Here is a 24492-nt window from a genome sequence, read left to right as displayed (position 1 = left end):
ACACTGGGAATGGACAGGGGGACACTGGGGACACTGGGAATGTCCCCTGGGGGACACTGGGACAATCCAGGGACACTGGGAATGGACAGGAGGGACACTGGGGACACTGGGAATGGGCAGGGGGGCACTGGGGACACTGGGAATGTCCCCTGAGGGACACTGGGACAATCCAGGGACACTGGGAATGGGCAGGGGGGACATTGGGGACACTGGGAATGTCCCCTGGGGGACACTGGGACAATCTGGGGACACTGGGAATGGACAGGGGGGACACTGGGGACACTGGGAATGTCCCCTGGGGGACACTGGGACAATCCAGGGACACTGGGAATGGGCAGGAGGGACACTGGGGACACTGGGAATGGGCAGGGGGGACATTGGGGACACTGGGAATGGGCAGGGGGGACATTGGGGACACTGGGAATGTCCCCTGGGGGACACTGGGACAATCCAGGGACACTGGGAATGGGCAGGAGGGACACTGGGGACACTGGGAATGGGCAGGGGGGACACTGGGGACACTGGGAATGGGCAGGGGGGACATTGGGGACACTGGGAATGGGCAGGGGGGACACTGGGACAATCCAGGGACACTGGGAATGGACAGGGGGACACTGGGGACACTGGGAATGTCCCCTGAGGGACACTGGGAATGGGCAGGGGGGACACTGGGGACACTGGGAATGTCCCCTGGGGGACACTGGGACAATCCAAGGTCCCCCCCCGGTGCCACCCCCAGCCCGGAATTCCGCAATCCCGCCGATGTCACCGGCCACCGTTTATTGTCGGGACGTGTCCCCTCCCTCCTCTTCCTCCTCCTCCTCCTCCTCCTCCCCCAAAATCCCAGGAAATTCCACTCCAGGAGCTCCTGGACACCCCCAAAAACCACCGAATCCACCCCAAAAACAACCAAACGACCCTCGGGGAGCACAAAACGCCGAGATCCGGCACCACCGGATCTCACCGGTCCCGCTCCGGTGCCCTGGGGCTGGGCAGGGGGGTCCCGGTGGTCCCGGTCCCGGCACCGCGGATCCGCCGGGGGGTCCCGGTGGTCCCAGTCCCGGCACCACGGATGCACCGGGGGGTCCCGGTGGTCCCGGTCCCGGCACCGCGGATCCGCCGGGGGGTCCCGGTGGTCCCGGTTACGGCACCGTGGATGCCCCGGGGGGTCCCGGTGGTCCCGGTTCCGGCACCGCGGATCCGCCGGGGGGTCCCGGTGGTCCCGGTTCCGGCACCGCAGATCCGCCAGGGGGTCCCGGTGGTCCCGGTCCCGGCACCGCGGATGCACCGGGGGGTCCCGGTGGTCCCGGTTACGGCACCGTGGATCCGCCGGGGGTCCTGGTGGTCCCGGTGGGTCCCGGTGGTCCCGGTTCTGGCACCGCGGATGCACCGGGGGGGTCCCGGTGGTCCCGGTTACGGCACCGCGGACGCGCCGGGAGCAGCCGGAGCCGGGCGCGGTGGTCGCGGCGGTCGCGGTCCCGGCGGTTGTTGGCGCTTCCAGAGCCAGTAGTGGCCGATTTTGGTGGCCCGGCGGTGGAGGAAGAGGAAGGTGGCCACGGCCAGCAGGGCCAGGGCCGGCAGCAGCAGCCCCAGGAGCAGCGGGAGCAGCGGGATGGAGTCGGGGTCTGGGGGGAATTACGGGGTGGGGGGCGGAGGGGAGATGGGGTGAGCACCAAGGGGCTGAAAATCCCAAAGGAGCCCAAGAAAACAAAAATCTCACCCCAAAAAAAAACCCCCAAGAAACCAAAAATCCCAAAGAACCACCAGGATCCCAAATATCCCAAAGGATCCCAAAGAACCCCAGGATCCCAAAAATCCCAAAGATCCCCAAGGAATCCAAAGACCCCCCAAGAATCCCAAAAATCCCAAAGAACCACCAGGACCCCAAAAATCCCAAAGACCCCCAAGAACCCAAAGACCCCCAAGACCACAAAACCCCAAGGAACCCCCAGGACCCCAAATATCCCAAAGAACTCCAGGATCACCAGGAACCCAAAAACCCCCAAGACCTCCAAAAATCCTGAAGACCCCCAAAAACCCCAAAGACCCCAAATATCCCAAAGAATCGCAGGATCCCAAAAACCCCAAAGAACCACCAGGAACCCAAATATCCCAAAGAATCCCAAAGAACCCCAGGACCACCAGGAACCCAAAAACCCCAAAGACCCCCAAGACCCCAAACATCCCAAAACCCCCCAAGACCCCCAAGAACCCCAAATATCCCAAAGAACCCAGGACCACCAGGAACCCCAAGACCCCAAAGACCCCCAAGAACCCCAAAATCCCAAAGAACCCAGGACCACCAGGAACCCCAAGACCCCAAAGACCCCCAAGAACCCCAAATATCCCAAAGAACCCCCAGAATCACCAGGAACCCAAAGACCCCCAAGACCCCAAAAACCCCCCCAGGACCACCAGGAACCCAAAGACCCCAAAGACCCCCAAGATCCCAAAAAATCCAAAGAACCCCCAGGATCCCAAATATCCCAAAGACCTCCAAGAACCCCAAAAATCCCAAAGAACCCCAAATATCCCAAAGAACCCCAGGATCTCAAATAACCCAAAGAATCCCAAAGAACCCCAGGACCACCAGGAACTCAAACATCCCAAAAATCCCAAAGACCACCAGGAATCCAAATATCCCAAAGAACCCCGGGATCACCAGGAACCCAAAGACCCCAAAGACCCACCAGGACCACCAGGAACCCAAAAACCCCAGAGAACCCCAGGAACCCAAATATCCCAAAGAATCCCAAATATCCCAAAGAACCCCAGGACCACCAGGAACCCAAAGACCCCCAAGACCCCAAAAACCCCAAAGAACCCCCAAAATCCCAAAGAACCCCAGGACCCCAAATATCCTGAAGAACCCCCAGGATCCCAAAAATCCCAAAGACCCCCAAGAACCCAAAGACCCCCAAGACCCCAAATATCCCAAAGAACCCAGGACCACCAGGAACCCCAAGACCCCCAAGACCCCAAAAACCCCAAATATCCCAAAGAACCCCAAATATCCCAAAGAACCCCAGGACCACCAGGAACCCAAAGACCCCAAAGACCCCAAGAACCCCAAATATCCCAAAGAACCCCGGGACCACCAGGAACCCAAAGACGCCCAAGTCCCCAAACATCCCAAAGAATCCCAAAGAACCCCCAGGACTCCAAAAATCCCAAAGACTCCCAAGAACCCCAAAAATCCCAAAGAACCCCGGGATCACCAGGAACCCAAAAACCCCAGAGAACCCCAGGAACCCAAATATCCCAAAGAATCCCAAAGACCCCCAAGACCCCAAATATCCCAAAGAACCCAGGACCACCAGGAACCCCAAAACCCCCAAAACCTCCCCCAAACCCCAAAAAAACCCCAAAAAAACCCCCCTGAGCCCGTGACCCACACTGGACCCAGACGGTGACGTTGCTCTCGGCCGTGCCCAGCTCGTTGGTGGCGCGGCACCGGTAGATCCCGGCGTGCTGCCGGAGCGCGGGCCGCGGAATTCCGGTGGGAAGGGAATTCCCGTCCTTGGAGCAGAGCACCTGGGGCTGGGGCCGGCCCCGGGCTCGGCACCGCAGCAGCCCCGGCTCCCCCTCCGTCCAGTTCTGCTGCAAAGGGCACCCCGAGGCGTCCAGACGGGGCTCCGCTGGTGGGAGAGAGGGAAAAGATGGGATGAGGATGAGGAAAAGGCTGGGAAAAGGCTGGGAAAAGATGGGATGAGGGTGAGGAAAAGGTTGGGAAAAGATGGAATGAGGAATGGGAAAAGGCGGGATGAGGATGAGGAAAAGGCAGGATGAGGATGAGGAAAAGGCTGGGAAAAGAGGGAGGAGGGTGAGGAAAAGGCTGGGATGAGGATGAGGATGAGGATGAGGATGAGGATGAGGATGAGGATGAGGATGAGGATGAGGAAAAGGCTGGGAAAAGGTTGGGAAAAGATGGGATGAGGATGAGGAAAAGGCTGGGAAAAGGGACAGGAAAAGGACCAGGAAAATCCGGGATAAAGGACAGGAAAATCTGGGATAAGGGACAGGAAAAGGTGGGAAAAGGACCAGGAAAATCCGGGATAAAGGACAGGAAAATCCGGGATAAGGAGCAGGAAAAGGCAGGAAAAGGGACAGGAAAAGGACCAGGAAAATCCGGGATAAAGGACAGGAAAATCTGGGATAAAGGACAGGAAAATCCGGGATAAGGGGCAGGAAAAGGACCAGGAAAATCCGGGATAAGGGGCAGGAAAATCTGGGATAAAGGACAGGAAAATCTGGGATAAAGGACAGGAAAATCCGGGATAAAGGACAGGAAAATCCGGGATAAAGGACAGGAAAATCCGGGATAAAGGACAGGAAAATCCGGGATAAAGGACAGGAAAATCCGGGATAAAGGACAGGAAAATCTGGGATAAAGGACAGGAAAATCTGGGATAAGGGGCAGGAAAATCTGGGATAAAGGACAGGAAAATCTGGGAAAAGGACCAGGAAAAGGCAGGAAAAGGACACCACGGAGCAGAATTCCCGCCGGGAACGCCGCGCTCTCACCCAACACCGAAATCCTCCTGGAGCTTTTCCGGGAGATGTTTTGCAGCTTGGCCTCGCAGCTCAGCTCCAGCTCCTCATCCTCCCGGCTCGGCCGCAGCCTCAATTCCAGCGGCGGCAGATCCCAAATCTCCCGTTGGTCGCTCCCGTTCCAGATCCGCACCCGGACATCGGCCGTGGCTCCCGGGGGGAGGGAGCAGAGGATCCGCAGCTCCGAGCCCGCGCGCGGTCGCTCGTTGGAAACGTTCAGCTCCGGCACGGGGACGTCTGCGGGGACAGCGGGGTCGGCTCGGGATTCTTCCTGTCCTGATTTTTCCTGATTTATCCCTGATTTTTCCTGATTTTTTTCTGATTTTTCCTGATTTTTCCTGATTTTTCCTGATTTATCCCTGATTTTTCCTGATTTTTCCTGATTTATCCCTGATTTTTTCTGATTTTTCCTGATTTATCCCTGATTTTTCCTGATTTATCCCTGATTTATCCCTGATTTTTTCTGATTTTTTCTGATTTTTCCTGATTTATCCCTGATTTATCCCTGATTTTTTCTGTTTTTTTCCTGATTTTTCCTGATTTATCCCTGATTTTTTCTGATTTTTCCTGATTTATCCCTGATTTTTCCTGATTTATCCCTGATTTATCCCTGATTTTTTCTGATTTATCCCTGATTTATCCCTGATTTTTTCTGATTTTTTCTGATTTTTCCTGATTTATCCCTGATTTTTCCTGATTTATCCCTGATTTATCCCTGATTTTTTCTGATTTATCCTGATTTTTCCCTGATTTATCCTGATTTTTCCAGATTTTTCCTGATTTTTTCCTGATTTTTCCTGATTTATCCCTGATTTTTTCTGATTTTTCCTGATTTATCCCTGATTTTTCCTGATTTATCCCTGATTATTTCTGATTTATCCCTGATTTATCCCTGATTTTTTCTGATTTTTTCTGATTTTTCCTGATTTATCCCTGATTTTTCCTGATTTTTCCTGATTTATCCCTGATTTTTCCTGATTTATCCCTGATTTATCCCTGATTTATCCCTGATTTTTCCTGATTTATCCCTGATTTATCCCTGATTTTTTCCTGATTTTTTCCTGATTTTTCCTGATTTTTCCTGCCTTTTCCTGCCTTTTCCTGATTTTTCCCTGATTTTTCCTGATTTTTCCTGCCTTTTCCTGCCATTTCCTGATTTTATCCTGATTTTTCCTGATTTTTCCTGATTTTTCCTATTTTTTCCTGCTTTTTCCTGATTTTTTCTGACTTTTTCCTGATTTATCCTGATTTTCCCTAATTTTTCCTGATTTTTCCTGATTTTTCCTGATTTTTCCTGATTTATCCAGATTTTTCCGAATTTTTCCTGATTTTTCCTGATTTTTTCCTGATTTTTCCTTCTTTTTTCTGCTTTTTCCTGATTTTTCCTGATTTTTCCTGATTTTTTCCTGATTTTTCCTGATTTATCCTGATTTATCCTGTTTTTTTCCTGATTTTTCCTGATTTTTCCGAATTTTTCCTGATTTTCCCTAATTTTTCCTGATTTTTCCTGATTTTTCCTGATTTTTCCTGCCTTTTCCTCATCCTTATCCCAAGTTTTGGTGCCACCAGGATTTGGTGACACCAGGGATTGGTGACACCAGGATTTGGTGACACCAGGATTTGATGACATCAAGATTTGGTGCCACCAGGATTTGGTGACACCAGGATTAACAACACCCCAATTTGGATTTGGTGCCACCAGGATTTGGTGACACCAAGATTTGGCACCACCGGGATTTGGTGCCACCAGGGATTGGCACCACCAGGATTTGGTGCCACCAGGATTTGGTGCCACCAGGATTTGGTGCCACCAGGATTTGGTGACACCAGGATTTGGTGCCACCAGGATTTGATGACACCAGGATTTGGTGCCACCAGGATTAACAACACCCCAATTTGGATTTGGTGACACCAGGGGATGGTGACACCAGGGATTGATGACACCAGGATTTGATGACACCAGGATTAACAACACCTCAATTTGGATTTGGTGACACCTCGATTATCTGGATTTGGTGCCACCAGGATTTGTCACCACCAGGATTTGATGACACCAGGGTTTGGTGACACCAGGATTTGGTGACACCAGGATTGGCGCCACCAGGATTTGTCACCACCAGGATTTGGCGACACCAGGAATTGGTGACACCAGGATTAACAACACCCCAATTTGGATTTGGTGCCACCAGGATTTGGCACCACCAGGATTGGTGACACCAGGGATTGGTGCCACCAGGATTTGGTGACACCAGGGTTTGATGACACCAGGGATTTATGACACCAGGATTGATGACACCAGGGGATGGTGACACCAGGATTTGGTGACACCAGGGATTGGTGACACCAGGATTGGTGACACCAGGATTTGATGACACCAGGATTTGATGACACCAGGATTTGATGACACCAGGATTTGGTGACACCAGGATTTGATGACACCAGGATTTGATGACACCAGGATTTGGTGACACCAGGATTTGTCACCACCAGGATTTGGTGCCACCAGGGATTGGTGACACCAGGGATTGGTGACACCAGGATTTGATGACACCAGGATTAACAACACCCCAATTTGGATTTGGTGACACCTCGATTATCTGGATTTGGTGCCACCAGGATTTGATGACACCAGGGATTGGTGACACCAGGATCTGGTGACACCAGGGATTGATGACACCAGGATTTGGTGACACCAGGATTTGGTGACACCAGGATTTGGTGCCACCAGGATTTGGTGACACCAGGATTAACAACACCCCAATTTGGATTTGGTGACACCAGGATTTGATGACACCAAGATTTGGCACCACCAGGGATTGGTGACACCAGGATTTGGTGACACCAGGATTGGTGACACCAGGATTTGATGACACCAGGATTGGTGACACCAGGATTGGTGCCACCAGGATTGATGACACCAGGATTGGTGCCACCAGGATTTGGTGCCACCAGGATTTGGTGACACCAGGATTAACAACACCCCAATTTGGATTTGGTGCCACCAGGATTTGGTGCCACCAGGATTTGATGACACCAGGATTTGATGACACCAGGATTTGGTGACACCAGGATTTGTCACCACCAGGATTTGGTGCCACCAGGGATTGGTGACACCAGGGATTGGTGACACCAGGATTTGATGACACCAGGATTAACAACACCCCAATTTGGATTTGGTGACACCTCGATTATCTGGATTTGGTGCCACCAGGATTTGATGACACCAGGGATTGGTGACACCAGGATCTGGTGACACCAGGGATTGATGACACCAGGATTTGGTGACACCAGGATTTGGTGACACCAGGATTTGGTGCCACCAGGATTTGGTGACACCAGGATTAACAACACCCCAATTTGGATTTGGTGACACCAGGATTTGATGACACCAAGATTTGGCACCACCAGGGATTGGTGCCACCAGGATTTGGTGCCACCAGGATTTGGCACCACCAGGATTTGGTGCCACCAGGATTGATGACACCAAGATTTGGTGACACCAGGATTGGTGACACCAGGATTGGTGCCACCAGGATTTGGTGCCACCAGGATTAACAACACCCCAATTTGGATTTGGTGCCACCAGGGGATGGTGACACCAAGATTTGGCACCACCGGGATTTGTCACCACCAGGATTTGGCACCATTAGGATTTGGTGCCACCAGGATTTGGTGACACCAGGATTGATGACACCAGGATTGGTGACACCAGGATTAGTGACACCAGGATTTGGCACCACCAGGATTTGGTGCCACCAGGATTTGGCACCACCAGGATTTGTCCCCAAACCCTCTCACTCACAGTAGATCCCCACGTTCCTGCTCGTCCGTCTCTCCACGCCGTCCACGCCGACCGTGCACCACAGCCGGACGTCGCCGGTGCGGTTGACGGTGACCGCGGCCGTGGCCCGGCGCCCGTCCCGGCTCAGCGTCACCGGGAAGCTCCGGCTGTCGGCGCTGACGGTGAAATCGGCGGCTGAGCCGGAGCTGACGGCGCAGGTGACGTTGAACGGGACCCCCAGTTCTGGGTACGGGGGAACCGAGAGCTTGGGGTCCTCGGAGAGGGCTGGGGAGGGGGAAATGGGGGGAAATGGGGGAAAAATGGGGGGAAATGGGGGAAAATGGGGAGAAATGGGGAGAAATGGGGAGAAAATGGGGAGAAAATGGGGGGAAATGGGGGAAAATGGGGAGAAAATGGGGGGAAATGGGGGAAAATGGGGAAAAACAGCAGGGAAATGGGGGGAAAATGGGGGAAAATGGGGAAAAACAGCAGAGAAATGGGGAAAAAATAGGGGAAAATGGGGGGAAATGGGGAGAAAATGGGAAGAAATGGGAGAAAATGGGGAAAAATGGGGAAAAACAGCAGAGAAATGGGGAGAAAATGAGGAGAAAATGGGGAGAAAATGGGGGGAAATGGGGGGAAATGGGGAAAAATGGGGGAAAATGGGGAAAAACAGCAGGGAAATGGGGAGAAAATGGGGGAAAATGGGGGGAAATGGGGAGAAAATGGGGAAAAACAGCAGAGATATGGGGAAAAAATAGGGGAAAATGGGGAGAAATGGGGAGAAAATGGGAAGAAAGGGGAGAAAATGGGGGGAAATGGGGGAAAATGGGGAGAAAATGGGGGAAATGGGGAGAAAATGGGGGAAATGGCAGAAAATGGCAGAAAATGGGGAGAAAATGGGGAGAAATGGGGAGAAATGGGGGGAAATAGGAGGAAAATGGGGAGGAATGGGTGGAAAATGAGGAGAAAATGGGGAGGAATGAGGAGAAATGGGAAGAAATGGGGAGAAAATGGGGGGAAATGGGGAGAAATGGGGAGGAATGGGGAGAAAATGGGGAGAAAATGGGGAGAAAATGGGGGGAAATGGGGGAAAATGGGGAAAAACAGCAGAGAAATGGGGGAAAATGGGGAGAAAAGGGGAGAAAATGGGGGAAAATGGGGAGAAAATGTGGAGGAATGGGGAGAAATGGGGAAGATCAGGCAGAAAACAGGAAAATGGGGGAAAATGGGAAGAAATGGGGAGAAATGGGGTGAAAATGGGGAAAAATTGGGAGAATCAGGCAGAAAACAACAGGAAAATGGGGGAAATGGGGAGGAATGAGGAGAAATGGGGGAAAATGGGGAGAAATGGGGAAAATCAGGCAGAAAACAACAGGAAAATGGGGTGAAACAGCGGGAAAACGGGAAGAAATGGGAAGAAAATGGGGAGAAAACAGCGGGAAAACGGGGAAAAAAAAAAACCAACAGAAAAATGATTAAAACCAACGAGAAACCACCCGAGGAAAACCCCCCCCGAGGTGAGAAGAGGAAGCAGAGAAATAAAAACCCCCCGAGAGGATGAGGAAGCCCCCGCGGTCCCTCGGAAGCCCCCCGGGATGAGCCCCCGGTGGAGACCGGGGGGATTCCCCCGGCGGGGCCGGGATTTCCGATCCTTCCCCGGTCGCTTTCCCGGAACGCTCCAGGAAGGGAGGGAGGAAGGGAGGGAGAGGGAAAATCCCGCTGGAATTTTTTTGTTTTGATGGATTTGGTGATGATGAATAAAATTCCCGGTTTTTTTCCGGTGGTTCCCCCACCCAAAGGGGGTCCCGGGATTGTCGCCCCCAGCCCTGTTCGGTGTTTTTTCCCCCTCCTCATCCTCACCTGCGATGACCCCCAGGGTGCCCAGGGCCAGCGCCAGCAGAGCCGGGGGCTCCATCCCGGGGGGAGCACCGGGAGCACCGGGAGGCACCGGGACAGGGGCGGGGGGCGGCGGCACCGGCAGGGTCTTTGGGTTGGAGCCGGTGATGGGAACGGAGCACCGGGAGGGGTCGGTGAGGGGTCGGTTCCGGATCTCCGGGAGCACCGGGAGGGGTCGGTTCGGGGTCGGTTCGGGATCTCCGGGAGGACCGGGAGGGGTCGGTTCGGGGTAGGTTCGGGATCTCCGGGAGCAGCGGGAGGGGTCGGTTCAGGTTCGGTTCGGGATCTCCGGGAGGACCGGGAAGGGTCGGTTCAGGCTCCCCGGGATGGGTCGGTTCAGGGTCGGTTTAGTGTCGGTTCAGGGTCGGTTCGGGATCTCCGGGAAAGGTCGGTTCAGGCTCCCTGGGATGGGTCGGTTCAGGGTCGGTTCGGGATGTCCGGGAGCACCGGGAGGGGTCGGTTCGGTCTCTCCGGGATGGGTCGGTTCAGGCCCCCTGGGATGGGTCGGTTCGGGGTCGGTTCCGGCTCTCCGGGAGGACCGGGAAAGGTCGGTTCAGGCTCCCCGGGAAGGGTCGGTTCAGGGTCGGTTTGGGGTCGGTTCAGGGTCGGTTCGGGATCTCCGGGATGGGTCGGTTCAGGCCCCCTGGGATGGGTCGGTTCGGGATCGGTTCGGGATGTCCGGGAGCACCGGGAGGGGTCGGTTCGGGATCTCCGGGAGGGGTCGGTTCAGGTTCGGTTCGGGATGTCCGGGAGCACCGGGAAGGGTCGGTTCAGGCTCCCCGGGATGGGTCGGTTCAGGCTCGGTTCGGGATCTCCGGGAGCACCGGGAGGGGTCGGTCCGGACTTTCTGAGAGCACCGGAAAGGCTCCGGTCCGGTTCTCCGGGCTAAGTCGGTTCGGGCTCGGTTCAGGCTCGGTTCGGGTTCGGTTCAGCCTCAGTTCAAGCTCGGTTCAAGCTCGGTTCAAGCTCGGTTCAAGCTCGGTTCAGGCTCGGTTCAAGCTCGGTTCAGGCTCGGTTCAAGCTCGGTTCGGGCTCGGTTCGGGCTCGGTTCGGGCTCGGTTCGGGCTCGGTTCAGGCTCGGTTCGGGCTCGGTTCAGGCTCGGTTCGGGCTCGGTTCGGGCTCGGTTCGGGCTCGGTTCGGGCTCGGTTCAGGCTCGGTTCGGGCTCGGTTCAAGCTCGGTTCAAGCTCGGTTCAAGCTCGGTTCAGGCTCGGTTCAGCCTCAGTTCAAGCTCGGTTCGGGCTCGGTTCAAGCTCGGTTCGGGCTCGGTTCGGGCTCGGTTCAAGCTCGGTTCAGGCTCGGTTCAAGCTCGATTCGGGCTCGGTTCGGTCTCTCCGTTCCGGTTCCCTCGCGGCTCTTCCGGGTCCGTCCCGTTCGGGGTCTCCGGGTGGGCTCTGGGCGCGCTCCGCACCCCGCGCTCCCTCCGTGTCCGTCTGTCCCTCCCGTGTCCGTCTGTCCGTCTGTCCCTCCCCGTGTCCCTCTGTCCGTCTGTCCCCTCCCGTGTCCGTCCGTCCCCTCCCGCGCTCCGTTTTGTGCCGGTCCCGCCCCCCCGGGGATTTCCGGGGCTGCGGAGATTTCGCATCCCCGGGGGCGGCTCCGGCCCCTCCTGCCCCTCCCCGGGGCAAATTCTGACATTTTTACCCCATCCTGGGGCAAATTCCGACCTTTTTACCCCATCCTGGGATAAATTCCTGCCCTTTTACCCCATCCTGGGGCAAATTCCGACCTTTTTACCCCATCCTGGGGCAAATTCCGACCTTTTTACCCCATCCTGGGATAAATTCCTGCCCTTTTACCCCATCCTGGGGCAAATTCCTGCCCTTTTACCCCATCCTGGGGCAAATTCTGACCTTTTTACCCCATCCTGGGGCAAATTCCGACCTTTTTACCCCATCCTGGGGCAAATTCCTGCCTTTTTACCCCATCCCAGAACAAATTCCGACCTTTTTACCCCATCCCGGGGCAAATTCCTGCCCTTTTACCCCATCCTGGGGCAAATTCCTGCCCTTTTTACCCCATCCCGGGGCAAATTCCTGCCATTTTACCCCATCCTGGGGCAAATTCCTGCCCTTTTTACCCCATCCTGGGGCAAATTCTGACCTTTTTACCCCATCCCAGAACAAATTCCTGCCCTTTTACCCCATCCTGGGATAAATTCCGACCTTTTTACCCCATCCTGGGGCAAATTCCTGCCCTTTTACCCCATCCTGGGATAAATTCCTGCCCTTTTACCCCATTCTGGGACAAATTCCTGCCCTTTTTACCCCATCCCAGAACAAATTCCGACCTTTTTACCCCATCCTGGGGCAAATTCTGACCTTTTTACCCCATCCCAGAACAAATTCCGACCTTTTTACCCCATCCCAGGGCAAATTCCGACCTTTTTACCCCATCCCAGAACAAATTCCGACCTTTTTACCCCATCCTGGGACAAATTCCGACCTTTTTACCCCATCCTGGGATAAATTCCTGCCCTTTTACCCCATCCCAGAACAAATTCCTGCCCTTTTACCCCATCCTGGGGCAAATTCCTGCCCTTTTACCCCATCCCAGAACAAATTCCTGCCCTTTTACCCCATCCCAGAACAAATTCCTGCCCTTTTACCCCATCCTGGGGCAAATTCCGACCTTTTTACCCCATCCTGGGATAAATTCCTGACCTTTTACCCCATCCCAGAACAAATTCCTGCCCTTTTACCCCATCCTGGGGCAAATTCTGACCTTTTTACCCCATCCCAGAACAAATTCCTGCCCTTTTACCCCATCCTGGGGCAAATTCCGACCTTTTTACCCCATCCTGGGATAAATTCCTGCCCTTTTACCCCATCCCAGAACAAATTCCGACCTTTTTACCCCATCCTGGGGCAAATTCCGACCTTTTTACCCCATCCCAGAACAAATTCCGACCTTTTTACCCCATTCTGGGGCAGTTTTTTGCCCCTCCTGCCCCTCTGTCCCCTGTTTGTCACCCTGTGTCCCCTGGTTGGTGTCACGGTTGTCACCCGCCTGTCACCCGCGCTGTCACTTCCTCTCTCCTCTCGCTTTCTGACGTGCTGGGGATTTCTGGCACCCCCAGGAGCCGTGGGAACGTCCCTGATGTCCCCAAAGTGTCACCGGGGTGGCCCTGATGTCCCCAAAGTGTCACTGGGGTGGTTCCTGGTGTCACCAGGGTGGCCCTGATGTTCCCAAAGTGTCCCCAGGATGTCCCTGATGTCCCCAGGATGGTCCTGGATGTCCCCAGGGTGTCCCTGATGTCCCCAGGGTGGTTCTTGGTGTCCCCACAGTGTCCCCAGGGTGGTCCAGGATGGTTTCTGGTGTCCCCAGGACATCCCCAGGGTGTCCCTGATGTCCCCAAGATGGTCCCTGATGTCCCCAGGGTGTTCCTGGATGTCCCCAGGATGTCCCTGATGTCCCCAGGGTGGTCCCTGATGTCCCCAGGGTGTCCCTGATGTCCCCAGGATGGTCCCTGATGTTCCCAGGGTGGCCCTGATGTCCCCAGGATGTCCCTGATGTTCCCAGGATGGTCCCTGATGTCCCCAGGGTGGTCCTGGATGTCCCCAGGGTGTCCCTGATGTTCCCAGGATGGTTCCTGGATGTCCCCAGGATGTCCCTGATGTCCCCAGGATGGTTCCTGGTGTCCCCAGGGTGGTCCTGGATGTCCCCAGGATGGTTCCTGATGTCCCCAAGATGGTTCCTGATGTCCCCAGGGTGGTCCCTGATGTCCCCAGGGTGGTCCTGGATGTCCCCAGGGTGTCCCTGATGTCCCCAGGATGTCCCTGATGTCCCCAGGGTGTCCCTGATGTCCCCAGGATGGTTCCTGATGTCCCCAGGATGGCTCCTGGTGTCCACAGGGTGGCCCTGATGTCCCCAAAGAGTCCCCAAGGTGTCCCTGATGCCCCCAGGGTGGTCCCCAATGTCCCCAGGGTGGTCCAGGATGGTTCCTGGTGTCCCCAGGATGTCCCCTGTGGTGTCCCCATGTCCTGTGATGTCCCCTGTGGTGTCCCCATGCCCTGGGGTGTCCCCTGTGATGTCCCCTGAGGTGTCCCCCTGTCCTGTGATGTCCCCTGAGGTGTCCCCCTGTCCTGAGATGTCCCCTGAGGTGTCCCCTGTGGTGTCCCCATGTCCCCAGGATGTCCCCTGAGGTGTCCCCATGTCCTGTGGTGTCCCCTGTGATGTCCCCTTGTCCTGTGGTGTCCCCAGGATGTCCCCTGTGATGTCCCCTGAGGTGTCCCCCTGTCCTGTGATGTCCCCTGAGGTGTCCCCATGTCCTGTGGTGTCCCCTGAGGTGTCCCCATGTCCTGTGATGTCCCCTGAGGTGTCCCCATGTCCTGAGGTGTCCCCTGAGGTGTCCCCATGTCCTGTGGTGTCCCCAGGATGTCCCCTGAGGTGTCCCCATGCCCTGGGGTGTCCCCAGGATGTCCCCTGAGGTGTCCCCATGTCCTGAGGTGTCCCCTGTGATGTCCCCTGTGATGTCCCCTGTGATGTCCCACCCCCCCAAATCCGACGCCCGTAATTAAAGAAATCCCTTTAATTGCCACAGCAGTGCCCGACAGCCCCGAGATCCCCAAATTCCCGACGGGATCGGGGCCGGATCCGCTTTGGGGGGGTCAAATCCCACCCAGGGGGGTCAAATCCCACCTGGGGGGGGTCAAATCCCACCCGGGGGGGTCAAATCCCACCCAGGGGGGGTCAAATCCCACCTGGGGAGGGGTCAAATCCCACCCGGGGGGGGTCAAATCCCACCCAGGGGGGTCAAATCCCACCTGGGGGGGGTCAAATCCCATCCGGGGGGGGTCAAATCCCACCTGGGGGGGTCAAATCCCACCTGGGGAGGGGTCAAATCCCACCCGGGGGGGGTCAAATCCCACCCCAGGGGGGTCTCACCCAGCTTGGGGGGTTCTGGCAGGTCCTGGCAGGTCATGGAGAGGGGACACAAGACCCAACCCCAAATCCTGACAGGATCAGGACCAGATCCTGCCCCATGGAGGGGTCAAATCCCACCTGAGGGGATCAAACCCCACCTGGAGGGGTCAGATCCCACCCAGGGGGGGTCAGATCCCCCCAGGGGGGTCTCACCCGGCTCGGGGGGTTCTGGCAGGTCCTGGCAGGTCATGGAGAGGGGACACAACACCCAACCCCAAATCATTTCCTGATGGGATCGGGACCGGATCCCACCCCATGGAGGGATCAAATCCCACCTGAGGGGATCGAATCCCACCCAGGGGGGGTCAGATCCCAGCCAGGGGGGGTCAGATCCCCCCAGGGGGGTCTCACCCGGCTCGGGGGGTTCTGGCAGGTCCTGGCAGGTCATGGAGAGGGGACACAACACCCAACCCCAAATCATTTCCTGATGGGATCGGGACCGGATCCCACCCCATGGAGGGATCAAATCCCACCTGAGGGGATCAAATCCCACCCAGGGGGGGTCAGATCCCCCCAGGGGGGTCTCACCCAGCCCGGGGAGCTCCCGGCAGGTCCCGGTAGGGCAGTGAGAAGGGGAACAGGGCCGAGTAGCGCGAGTCGTGCCACAGCAGCCGCCGCTCCAGGAAGGTGACGGCGTCCAGGGTGAGCACCAGGGTCTGGTGTTTCAGCAGGCTGTGAACGTTCAGCCCTGAGGGGACACGTTGGGGACACTCAGGGGACACTCTGGGGACATTTTGGGGTGGCCCAGGGGGGTCAGGGAGGGCGGGGCTCACCCAGGGCTGGGATGAGGGTGATGGATTTGAGCCCCTCGGCCGCGGCGCTGAGCTTCTCCGGGAATTCCTTGCTGGGAGAGGAGAGAGGAAAAAAAAGGGGTTGGGGGTGACCTTGAGTGTCACCAAAGTGTCACCAAAGTGTCCCCAAAGTGTCCTCAAAGTGTCACCAAAGTGTCCTCAAAGTGTCCCCAAAATATCCCAAAATTATCCTCAAAGTGTCCCCCAAGTGTCCTCAAAGTGTCACCAAGGTGTCCTCAAAGCGTTCTCAAAGTGTCCCCCAAGTGTCCTCAAAGTGTCACTGAAGTGTCACCAAGGTGTCCTCAAAGTGTCCCCCAAGTGTCCTCAAAGTGTCCTCAAAGTGTCCTCAAAGTGTCCTCAAAGTGTCCTCAAAGTGTCCTTAAAGTGTCCTCAAAGTGTCCCCCAAGTGTCATCAAAGTGTCCCCAAAGTGTCACCAAAGTGTCCTCAAAGTGTCCTCAAAGTGTCCTCAAAGTGTCATCAAGATGTCCTCAAAGTGTCACCACACTGTCCCCATTGTCCCCGGAGTGTCCCCAGAGTGTCCCCAAGTGTCCCCAGAGTGTCCCCAGAGTGTCCCCAAGTCTCACACATCCACCAGCAGCACGGATTGTCCCCATCCCCGCTGTCGTGCCAGCTCCAGCAGCTCCCGGGGCTCGGCGCTGGGCACCTCCAGCCCTGTCCCCACACTGTCCCCATGTCCTCAGAATGTCCCCAGAGTGTCCCCAGAGTGTCCCCAAGTGTCCCCAAGTGTCCCCAAGTCTCACACATCCACCAGCAGCACGGATTGTCCCCATCCCCGGTGTCGTGCCAGCTCCAGCAGCTCCCGGGGCTCGGCGCTGGGCACCTCCAGCCCTGTCCCCATGGTGTCCCCAGCGTGTCCCCATGTCCCCACACTGTCCCCATTGTCCCCAGAGTGTCCCCAGAGTGTCCCCAGAGTGTCCCCAAGTGTCCCCAAGTGTCCCCAAGTGTCCCCAAGTCTCACACATCCACCAGCAGCACGGATTGTCCCCATCCCCGGTGTCGTGCCAGCTCCAGCAGCTCCCGGGGCTCGGCGCTGGGCAGCTCCAGCCCTGTCCCCACAGTGTCCCCACTGTGTCCCCATGTCCCCAGAGTGTCCCCAAGTGTCCCCAGAGTGTCCCCAAGTGTCCCCAAGTGTCCCCAAGTCTCACACATCCACCAGCAGCACGGATTGTCCCCATCCCCGCTGTCGTGCCAGCTCCAGCAGCTCCTGGGGCTCGGCGCTGGGCAGCTCCAGCCCTGTCCCCACGGTGTCCCCATTGTCCCCACGGTGTCCCCAGAGTGTCCCAAATGTCCCCAGAGTGTCCCCAAGTGTCCCCAAGTGTCCCCAAGTCTCACACATCCACCAGCAGCACGGATTGTCCCCATCCCCGGTGTCGTGCCAGCTCCAGCAGCTCCCGGGGCTCGGCGCTGGGCACCTCCAGGCTGCCCCACACTGTCCCCATGTCCCCACGGTGTCCCCACGGTGTCCCCAAGTGTCCCCAAGTGTCCCCATGTCTCACACATCCACCAGCAGCACGGATTGTCCCCATCCCCGGTGTCGTGCCAGCTCCAGCAGCTCCCGGGGCTCGGCGCTGGGCAGCTCCAGGCTCTCCACCAGGTGCAGCTGGTCCTGGGGGACACCGGTGACGTTGGTGACGTTGGTGACATTGGTGACATTGGTGACAGGTGTGACACGGTGCCACCGCCGTCCCCAGGGTGCCGTACCTGCATCATCTTCACGCTCAGGGCCACCTTCAGCCCCAGGACACGCACACGCATGGGTAACATGTAGAAGTAGCTGGTGGGACCCCGCGGGCCGTGAGCGATGCCACCTGCGGGGAGGGGACAGGGATGTCCCCAAGGAGGGGACAAGGACAGCTGGGTTAACGGTCAGCCCGCCCTGGTGGCACCGTGGTGGTTACTGCTGTCCCCAGGGTGTCCCCAGGGTGTCCCTGATGTCCCCAAGCTGTCCCCAAGCTGTCCCTACTGTCCCCACGTTGTCCCCAAGCTGTCCCTGATGTTCTCAGGATGTCCCCAAGCTGTCCCCACGCTGTCCCTGATGTCCCCAGGCTGTCCCCAAGCTATCCCCAGTGTCCCCCAGGCTGTCCCTGATGTCCCCAGGCTGTCCCCACATTGTCCTCAGGGTGTCCCCGATGTCCCCTGGCTGTCCCCACGTTGTCCTCAGGCTGTCCCTGATGTCCCCAAGCTGTCCCCAGGCTGTCCCCAGTGTCCCCAGGCTGTCCCCAGGGTGTCCCCAGGCTGTCCCTGATGTCCCCAGGCTGTCCCCAGTGTCCCCAGGCTGTCCCCAGGGTGTCCCCAGTGTCCCCAGGGTGTCCCCAGTGTCCCCAGGGTGTCCCCACTGTCCCCAGGGTGTCCCCAGGGTGTCACTCACCCCCACGCCACAGTGGCGAGCCCCAGGCTGTCCCCAGGGTGTCCCCAGGGTGTCCCCAGGCTGTCCCTGATGTCCCCAGGCTGTCCCTGATGTCCCCACGGTGTCCCCAGGGTGTCCCCAGGGTGTCCTCAGGGTGTCCCCAGGCTGTCCCCAGACTATCCCTGATGTCCCCAGTGTCCCCAGGATGTCCCCCAGTGTCCCCAGGGTGTCCCCAGGCTGTCCCTGATGTCCCCAGGGTGTCCCCAGGCTGTCCCTGATGTCCCCAGGGTGTCCCCAGCTGTCCCCAGGCTATCCCTGATGTCCCCAGGGTGTCCCCAGTGTCCCCAGGCTGTCCCCAGGCTGTCCCCAGGCTATCCCTGATGTCCCCAGTGTCCCCAGGGTGTCACTCACCCCCACGTCACAGTGGCGAGCCCCAGGCTGTCCCCAGTGTCCCCAGGCTGTCCCTGATGTCCCCAGGGTGTCCCCAGCTGTCCCCAGGCTGTCCCTGATGTCCCCAGGGTGTCCCCAGGCTGTCCCCAGGGTGTCCCCAGGCTGTCCCCAGTGTCCCCAGGGTGTCCCCAGCTGTCCCCAGTGTCCCCAGGGTGTCCCCAGGCTGTCCCCAGGCTGTCCCTGATGTCCCCAGGCTGTCCCCAGGCTGTCCCTGATGTCCCCAGCTGTCCCCAGGGTGTCACTCACCCCCACGCCACAGTGGTGATCGCACGGATCCGTGGCGGGCGCGGCCGGACCCTTTCTGCCTCCAGGGCTTGCGGCCCCCTCCCCTCACCTCGGCCCTGGTTCTGACCCGGGCGTGGCTCTGGGGACACACGGGGGGGTTTGGGGACCCCCAGAGCTCTGAGGGACCCCCAAAAGCTCCTGGGGACCCCCAAATCCTCCTTGGGACCCCCCAAATCCTCCTTGGGACCCCCAAACCCTCCTGGGGACCCCCAGAGCTCTGAGGGACACCCAAAAGCTCCTGGGGACCCCCCAAATCCTCCTCAGGACCCCCAAACCCTCCTGGGGACCCCCAGAGCTCTGAGGGACCCCCAAAAGCTCCTGGGGACCTCCAAACCCCCTTGGGACCCTCCAAATCCTCCTTGGGACCCTCCAAACCCTCCTTGGGACCCCCAGAGCTCTGAGGGACCCCCAAACCCTCCTGGGGACCCCCAAACCCTCCTTGGGACCCCCCAAATCCTCCTTGGGACACCCCAAAGCTCCTCGGGACCCCCAAATCCATTTTGGGAGCCCCCCAAAGCTCCTCAGGACACCCAAACCCTCCTTGGGACCCCCCAAAGCTCCAAGAGACCCCCAAACCCTCCTGGGGAACCCCCAAATCCTCCTCGGGACCCCCAGAGCTCTGAGGGACCCCCCAAAAGCTCCTGGGGACCCCCAAACCCTCCTTGGGACCCCCCAAAGCTCCAAGAGACCCCCAAACCCTCCTGGGGAACCCCCAAAAGCTCCTCGGGATCCCCCAAACCCTCCTGGGGAGCCCCCAAAGCTCCAAGGGACCCCCAAATCCTCCTTGGGAGGCCCCAAAGTTCCTCGGGACCCCCAAATCCATTTTGGGAGCCCCCAAAAGCTCCTCAGGACACCCAAACCCTTTTTGGGACCCTCCCAGGTGTTACTGGGATCTCCTCAAAGCTCCTCTGCCCCCTCAAACCCCCTTTTCCTCCCCAAACCTCCCTTTTTTCACCCCAAATCCCCCTTTACCCCCCCAAATCCCCCGTTTTTCACCCCAAATCCCCCTTTTCCTCCCCAAACCTCCCATTTTTCACCCCAAATCTCCCCTTTCCACCCCCACATTCCCCTTTCCACACCCAAACCCATTTTTCACCCCAAATCCCCCTTTTTCTCCCCAAATCCCCCGTTTTTCTCCCCAAATCCCCCGTTTTTCACCCCAAATCCCCCTTTTTCTCCCCAAATCCCCCGTTTTTCACCCCAAACCCCCCGTTTTTCACCCCAAATCCCCCTTTTTCTCCCCAAATCCCCCGTTTTTCACCCCAAACCCCCCGTTTTTCACCCCAAATCCCCCTTTTTCTCCCCAAATCCCCCCTTTTTCTCCCCAAATCCCGTTTTTCACCCCAAATCCCCCTTTTTCTCCCCAAACCCCCCGTTTTTCACCCCAAATCCCCCTTTTTCTCCCCAAATCCCCCCTTTTTCTCCCCAAACCCCCATTTTTCACCCCAAATCCCCTGTTTTTCACCCCAAATCCCCCTTTACCCCCCCAAATCCCCCGTTTTTCACCCCAAATCCCCTCCCCACACTCACAATCCTCTTGTAGTTCTTCTGCCACGTGACCACGGCGTGCAGGATGTCCAGCCTTGGGGACAGACACCGGGGTTTGGGGTGACACCCAGGGGATCCCACGGGGTTTGGGGTGACACCCAGGGGACCCCACGGGATTTGGGGTGACACCCAGGGGACCCCCCGAGGTTTGGGGTGACACCCAGGGGACCCCCCCCAGGTTTGGGGTGACACCCAGGGGACCCCACGGGATTTGGGGTGACCCTCCTGAGGTTTGGGGTGACACCCAGGTGACCCCACTGAGGTTTGGGGTGACACCCAGGGGACCCCCCAGGGTTTGGGGTGACACCCACGGGACCCCACGGGATTTGGGGTGACACCCAGGGGACCCCACGGGGTTTGGGGTGACACTCAGGGGATCCCACGGGGTTTGGGGTGACACCCAGGGGACCCCCCTGGGGATTGGGGTGACACCCAGGGGATCCCTTGAGGTTTGGGGTGACACCCAGGGGATCCCACGGGGTTTGGGGTGACACTCAGGGGACCCCATGGGGTTTGGGGTGACACCCAGGGGACCCCTTGAGGTTTGGGGTGACACCCAGGGGATCCCTGAGGCTTGGGGTGACACCCACGGGACCCCCCCCAGGTTTGGGGTGACACCCAGGGGACCCCACTGAGGTTTGGGGTGACACCCAGGGGACCCCACGGGATTTGGGGTGACACCCAGGGGATCCCTTGAGGTTTGGGGTGACACCCAGGGGACCCCACAGGATTTGGGGTGACCCCACTGAGGTTTGGGGTGACACTGAGGGGACCCCATGGGGTTTGGGGTGACACCCATGGGACAGGGATTCCCCCAGGTTTGGGGTGACACCCATGGGACCCCCCCAGCTTTGGGGTGACACCCATGGGACAGGGACCCCCCCAGGTTTAGGGGTGACACCCATGGGACCCCCCCAGGTTTAGGGGTGACACCCATGGGACTCCCCCAGGTTTGGGGTGACACCCATGGCACCCCCCCAGGTTTAGGGGTGACACCCATGGCACCCCCCCAGGTTTAGGGGTGACACCCATGGGACCCCCCCAGGTTTAGGGGTGACCCCCATGGGACCCCCCCAGGTTTAGGGGTGACCCCCATGGGACCCCCCCAGGTTTAGGGGTGACACCCATGGGATCCCCCCAGGTTTAGGGGTGACCCCCATGGGACCCCCCCAGGTTTGGGGTGACACCCATGGGACAGGGACTCCCCCAGGTTTAGGGGTGACCCCCATGGGACCCCCGAGGCTCACCTGGGGGTGACAGCGAACACGTCGGGGTGCAGGTCGGCCAGGCCCCTCAGGGTGTCCCCGGGGTGCCGCAGGGACCCCACCCAGGCCTGAACCGGCACCAGCGGCGCCGGGACCGGCACGGAGCAACCGCGGAGCACCGGGGACGGCTCTGGGGACAGGGACAGGGACAGGGGACAGGGGGACAGGGGGACAGGGGGACAGGGGACAGGGACAGGGGGACAGGGGGACAGGGACAGAGACAGGGACAGGGGGACAGGGGACAGGGACAGGGGACAGGGACAGGGGACAGGGACAGGGGGACAGGGACAGGGGACAGGGACAGGGACAGGGGGACAGGGGGACAGGGGGACAGGGTTACCTGGGAATGCTCTGAGAAGGGTGCTGGCAGCCCCCCAAAGCAGGGATGGCCACGGCTGATGTCCCCAGGGTGTCCCTGATGTCCCCAAGGTGTCCCCAGGATGGTCCCTGATGTCCCCAAGGTGTCCCCAGGATGGTCCCTGATGTCCCCAAGGTGTCCCCAGGGTGTCCCTGATGTCCCCAAGGTGTCCCCAGGGTGCCGCTGATGTCCCCAGGATGGTCCCTGATGTCCCCACTGTGTCCCTGATCTCTCCAGGGTGTCCTCAGGATGGTCCCTGATGTCCCCAGGGTGTCCCTGATGTCCCCAAAGTGTCTCCACAGTGCTCCAGGATGGTTTCTGGTGTCCCCAGGATGTCCCCATGGTGTCCCTGATGTCCCCAGGATGGTCCCTGATGTCCCTAAGATGGTCCCTGATGTCCCCAGGATGGTCCCTGATGTCCCTAAGATGGTCCCTGATGTCCCCAGGGTGTCCCTGATGTCCCCAAAGTGTCTCCACAGTGCTCCAGGATGGTTTCTGGTGTCCCCAGGATGTCCCCACGGTGTCCCTGATGTCCCCAGGATGGTTCCTGATGTCCCCACAGTGTCTCTGATGTCCCCAAGATGGTCCCTGATGTCCCCAGGGTGGTCCCTGATGTCCCCAGGATGGTCCCTGATGTCCCCAGAATGGTCCCTGATGTCCCCAAGGTGTCCCCAGGATGGTCCCTGATGTCCCCAGGGTGTCTCTGATGTCCCCAAGATGGTTCCTGATGTCCCCAGGATGGTCCCTGATGTCCCCAAGATGGTCCCTGATGTCCCCACGGTGTCCCCAGCCCCATGGTGGCCTTGTCCACGATGTCCCCACTGTCCCCAACCCCAGGGCCACCCTCTCCCCACTGTCCCCAAGGTGTCTCCATCCCCCACACTGTCCCCAAAGTGTCCCCAAGGTGTCCCCAGCCCTCACACTGTCCCCAAAGTGTCCCCAAAGTGTCCCCAAGGTGTCCCCAGCCCTCACACTGTCCCCAAAGTGTCCCCAAGGTGTCCCCAGCCCTCACACTGTCCCCAAAGTGTCCCCAAAGTGTCCCCAAGGTGTCCCCAGCCCTCACACTGTCCCTAAAGTGTCCCCAAGGTGTCCCCAAGGTGTCCCCAGCCCTCACACTGTCCCCAAAGTGTCCCCAAAGTGTCCCCAAGGTGTCCCCAGCCCTCACACTGTCCCCAAAGTGTCCCCAAGGTGTCCCCAAGGTGTCCCCAGCCCTCACACTGTCCCCAAAGTGTCCCCAAAGTGTCCCCAAGGTGTCCCCAGCCCTCACACTGTCCCCAAAGTGTCCCCAAGGTGTCCCCAGCCCTCACACTGTCCCCAAAGTGTCCCCAAGGTGTCCCCAAGGTGTCCCCAGCCCTCACACTGTCCCCAAAGTGTCCCCAAAGTGTCCCCAAGGTGTCCCCAGCCCTCACACTGTCCCCAAAGTGTCCCCAAAGTGTCCCCAAGGTGTCCCCAGCCCTCACACTCACCCTTGCAGGGCTCGGGGGCCGCGGGCGGGGCCGGGGGCTCCGTCGAGAGCTGCGACAATGATGGGGGGGGGGGGGACAGGAATCAACCAAGGGCTGAGGGGAGGGGGGGGACACGACCCCCGCCCGCCCCCCGGACCCGCTCCTGGGCCCGTCCGGGACCCCCGAACTCCCCCCCGGCTGAGCTCCCACTTGGTTCCGCCCAATTCAAGCCCCGCCCCCGTCGCCTCAGAGATGGCCCCGCCCCCAGCAATGGCGCCGCCCCCTCCCTCAGCGATGGCTCCACCCCCAGCGATGGCTCCGCCCCCGTTCCCTCAGCGATGGCTCCGCCCCCAGCGATGGCTCCGCCTTCTCCCCTCAGAGATGGCTCCGCCCCGTTCCCTCAGAGATGGCTCCGCCCCCAGCGATGGCTCCGCCTTCTCCCCTCAGAGATGGCTCCGCCCCCAGCGATGGCTCCGCCCCCGTCCCCTCAGCGATGGCCCCGCCCCCAGCGATGGCTCCGCCCCCGTCCTTCAGCGATGGCTCCGCCCCTTCACCGCCCTCACGGCGCTGGCCCCGGCCCGGTTCCGTTCCCGGTTCCGTTCCCGGTGCCGTTCCCGGTGCCGTTCCCATCCCGCTCCCGGTGCCGTTCCCATCCCGCTCCCGGCTGCTCTCACCGCCGCCCAGCCCCGGCCCCTGCTCCAGGCCCTCAGGGCGGCCGCCCCCGCGCGGATCATGGCGGGGAGAGGCGCCGTGACGTCACCGCGCGCGGCGCCACTTCCGGCGGGGGCGGAACGGCGGGAAAAGGGGAGGAAGAGGAGGGAGGGGAGG

The 24492-nt window shown here is 58.9% G+C and overlaps 2 protein-coding genes and 1 long non-coding RNA gene across 4 annotated transcripts; all 3 read right to left on the bottom strand.

Moving 5' to 3' along the window:
• Window positions 1-1372: 1372 nt before the first annotated feature.
• Window positions 1373-10569, bottom strand: LOC131591295 (intercellular adhesion molecule 5-like). Its single transcript, XM_058861846.1, has 5 exons — window positions 10196-10569; window positions 8354-8617; window positions 4525-4788; window positions 3396-3638; window positions 1373-1625 (listed from the first exon to the last, which is right to left on the bottom strand). Exons 1-5 carry the CDS (start codon window positions 10248-10250, stop codon window positions 1414-1416), a joined length of 1038 nt encoding a protein of 345 aa, XP_058717829.1. The 5' UTR covers window positions 10251-10569; the 3' UTR covers window positions 1373-1413.
• Window positions 10570-14743: 4174 nt separating this feature from the next.
• MRPL4 (mitochondrial ribosomal protein L4) lies at window positions 14744-22031 on the bottom strand (the record flags this gene model as incomplete). Its single annotated transcript, XM_058861907.1, has 8 exons — window positions 14744-15251; window positions 15429-15841; window positions 15927-15997; window positions 17463-17572; window positions 17668-17774; window positions 19010-19127; window positions 20579-20630; window positions 21844-22031. Coding segments are annotated over 7 exons (810 nt in total), but the record flags the coding sequence as incomplete, so codon positions are not given.
• A 261-nt stretch (window positions 22032-22292) lies between these two features.
• LOC131591338 (uncharacterized) lies at window positions 22293-24492 on the bottom strand. 2 transcript variants are annotated; one of them, XR_009280327.1, is made up of 3 exons: window positions 24339-24492; window positions 23686-23734; window positions 22293-22340 (listed from the first exon to the last, which is right to left on the bottom strand). It is a non-coding gene; the product is annotated as an uncharacterized LOC131591338 (long non-coding RNA). The 2 variants fall into 2 exon arrangements; XR_009280326.1 differs by lacking the exon at window positions 22293-22340 and adding an exon at window positions 22812-22902.

Source organism: Poecile atricapillus, chromosome 39, assembly GCF_030490865.1.
Source record: "Poecile atricapillus isolate bPoeAtr1 chromosome 39, bPoeAtr1.hap1, whole genome shotgun sequence".
Lineage (NCBI taxonomy): Eukaryota > Metazoa > Chordata > Aves > Passeriformes > Paridae > Poecile > Poecile atricapillus.
Note: the sequence above shows the minus strand (reverse complement) of the source record. Positions and strands in the feature narration are given on the sequence as shown.

What these genes read in the sequence shown, in the direction of transcription:
- LOC131591295 (XM_058861846.1), bottom strand. Translation starts at nt 10,250, where the DNA reads ATGGAGCCCCCGGCTCTGCTGGCGCTGGCCCTGGGCACCCTGGGGGTC. An exon ending in CAGGAGGATTTCGGTGTTGG is followed by an intron (nt 3,639 to 4,524) that starts GTGAGAGCGCGG and finishes CTCTCCCACCAG; the next exon opens with CGGAGCCCCGTCTGGACGCC. An exon ending in CGTCACCGTCTGGGTCCAGT is followed by an intron (nt 1,626 to 3,395) that starts GTGGGTCACGGG and finishes AATTCCCCCCAG; the next exon opens with ACCCCGACTCCATCCCGCTG.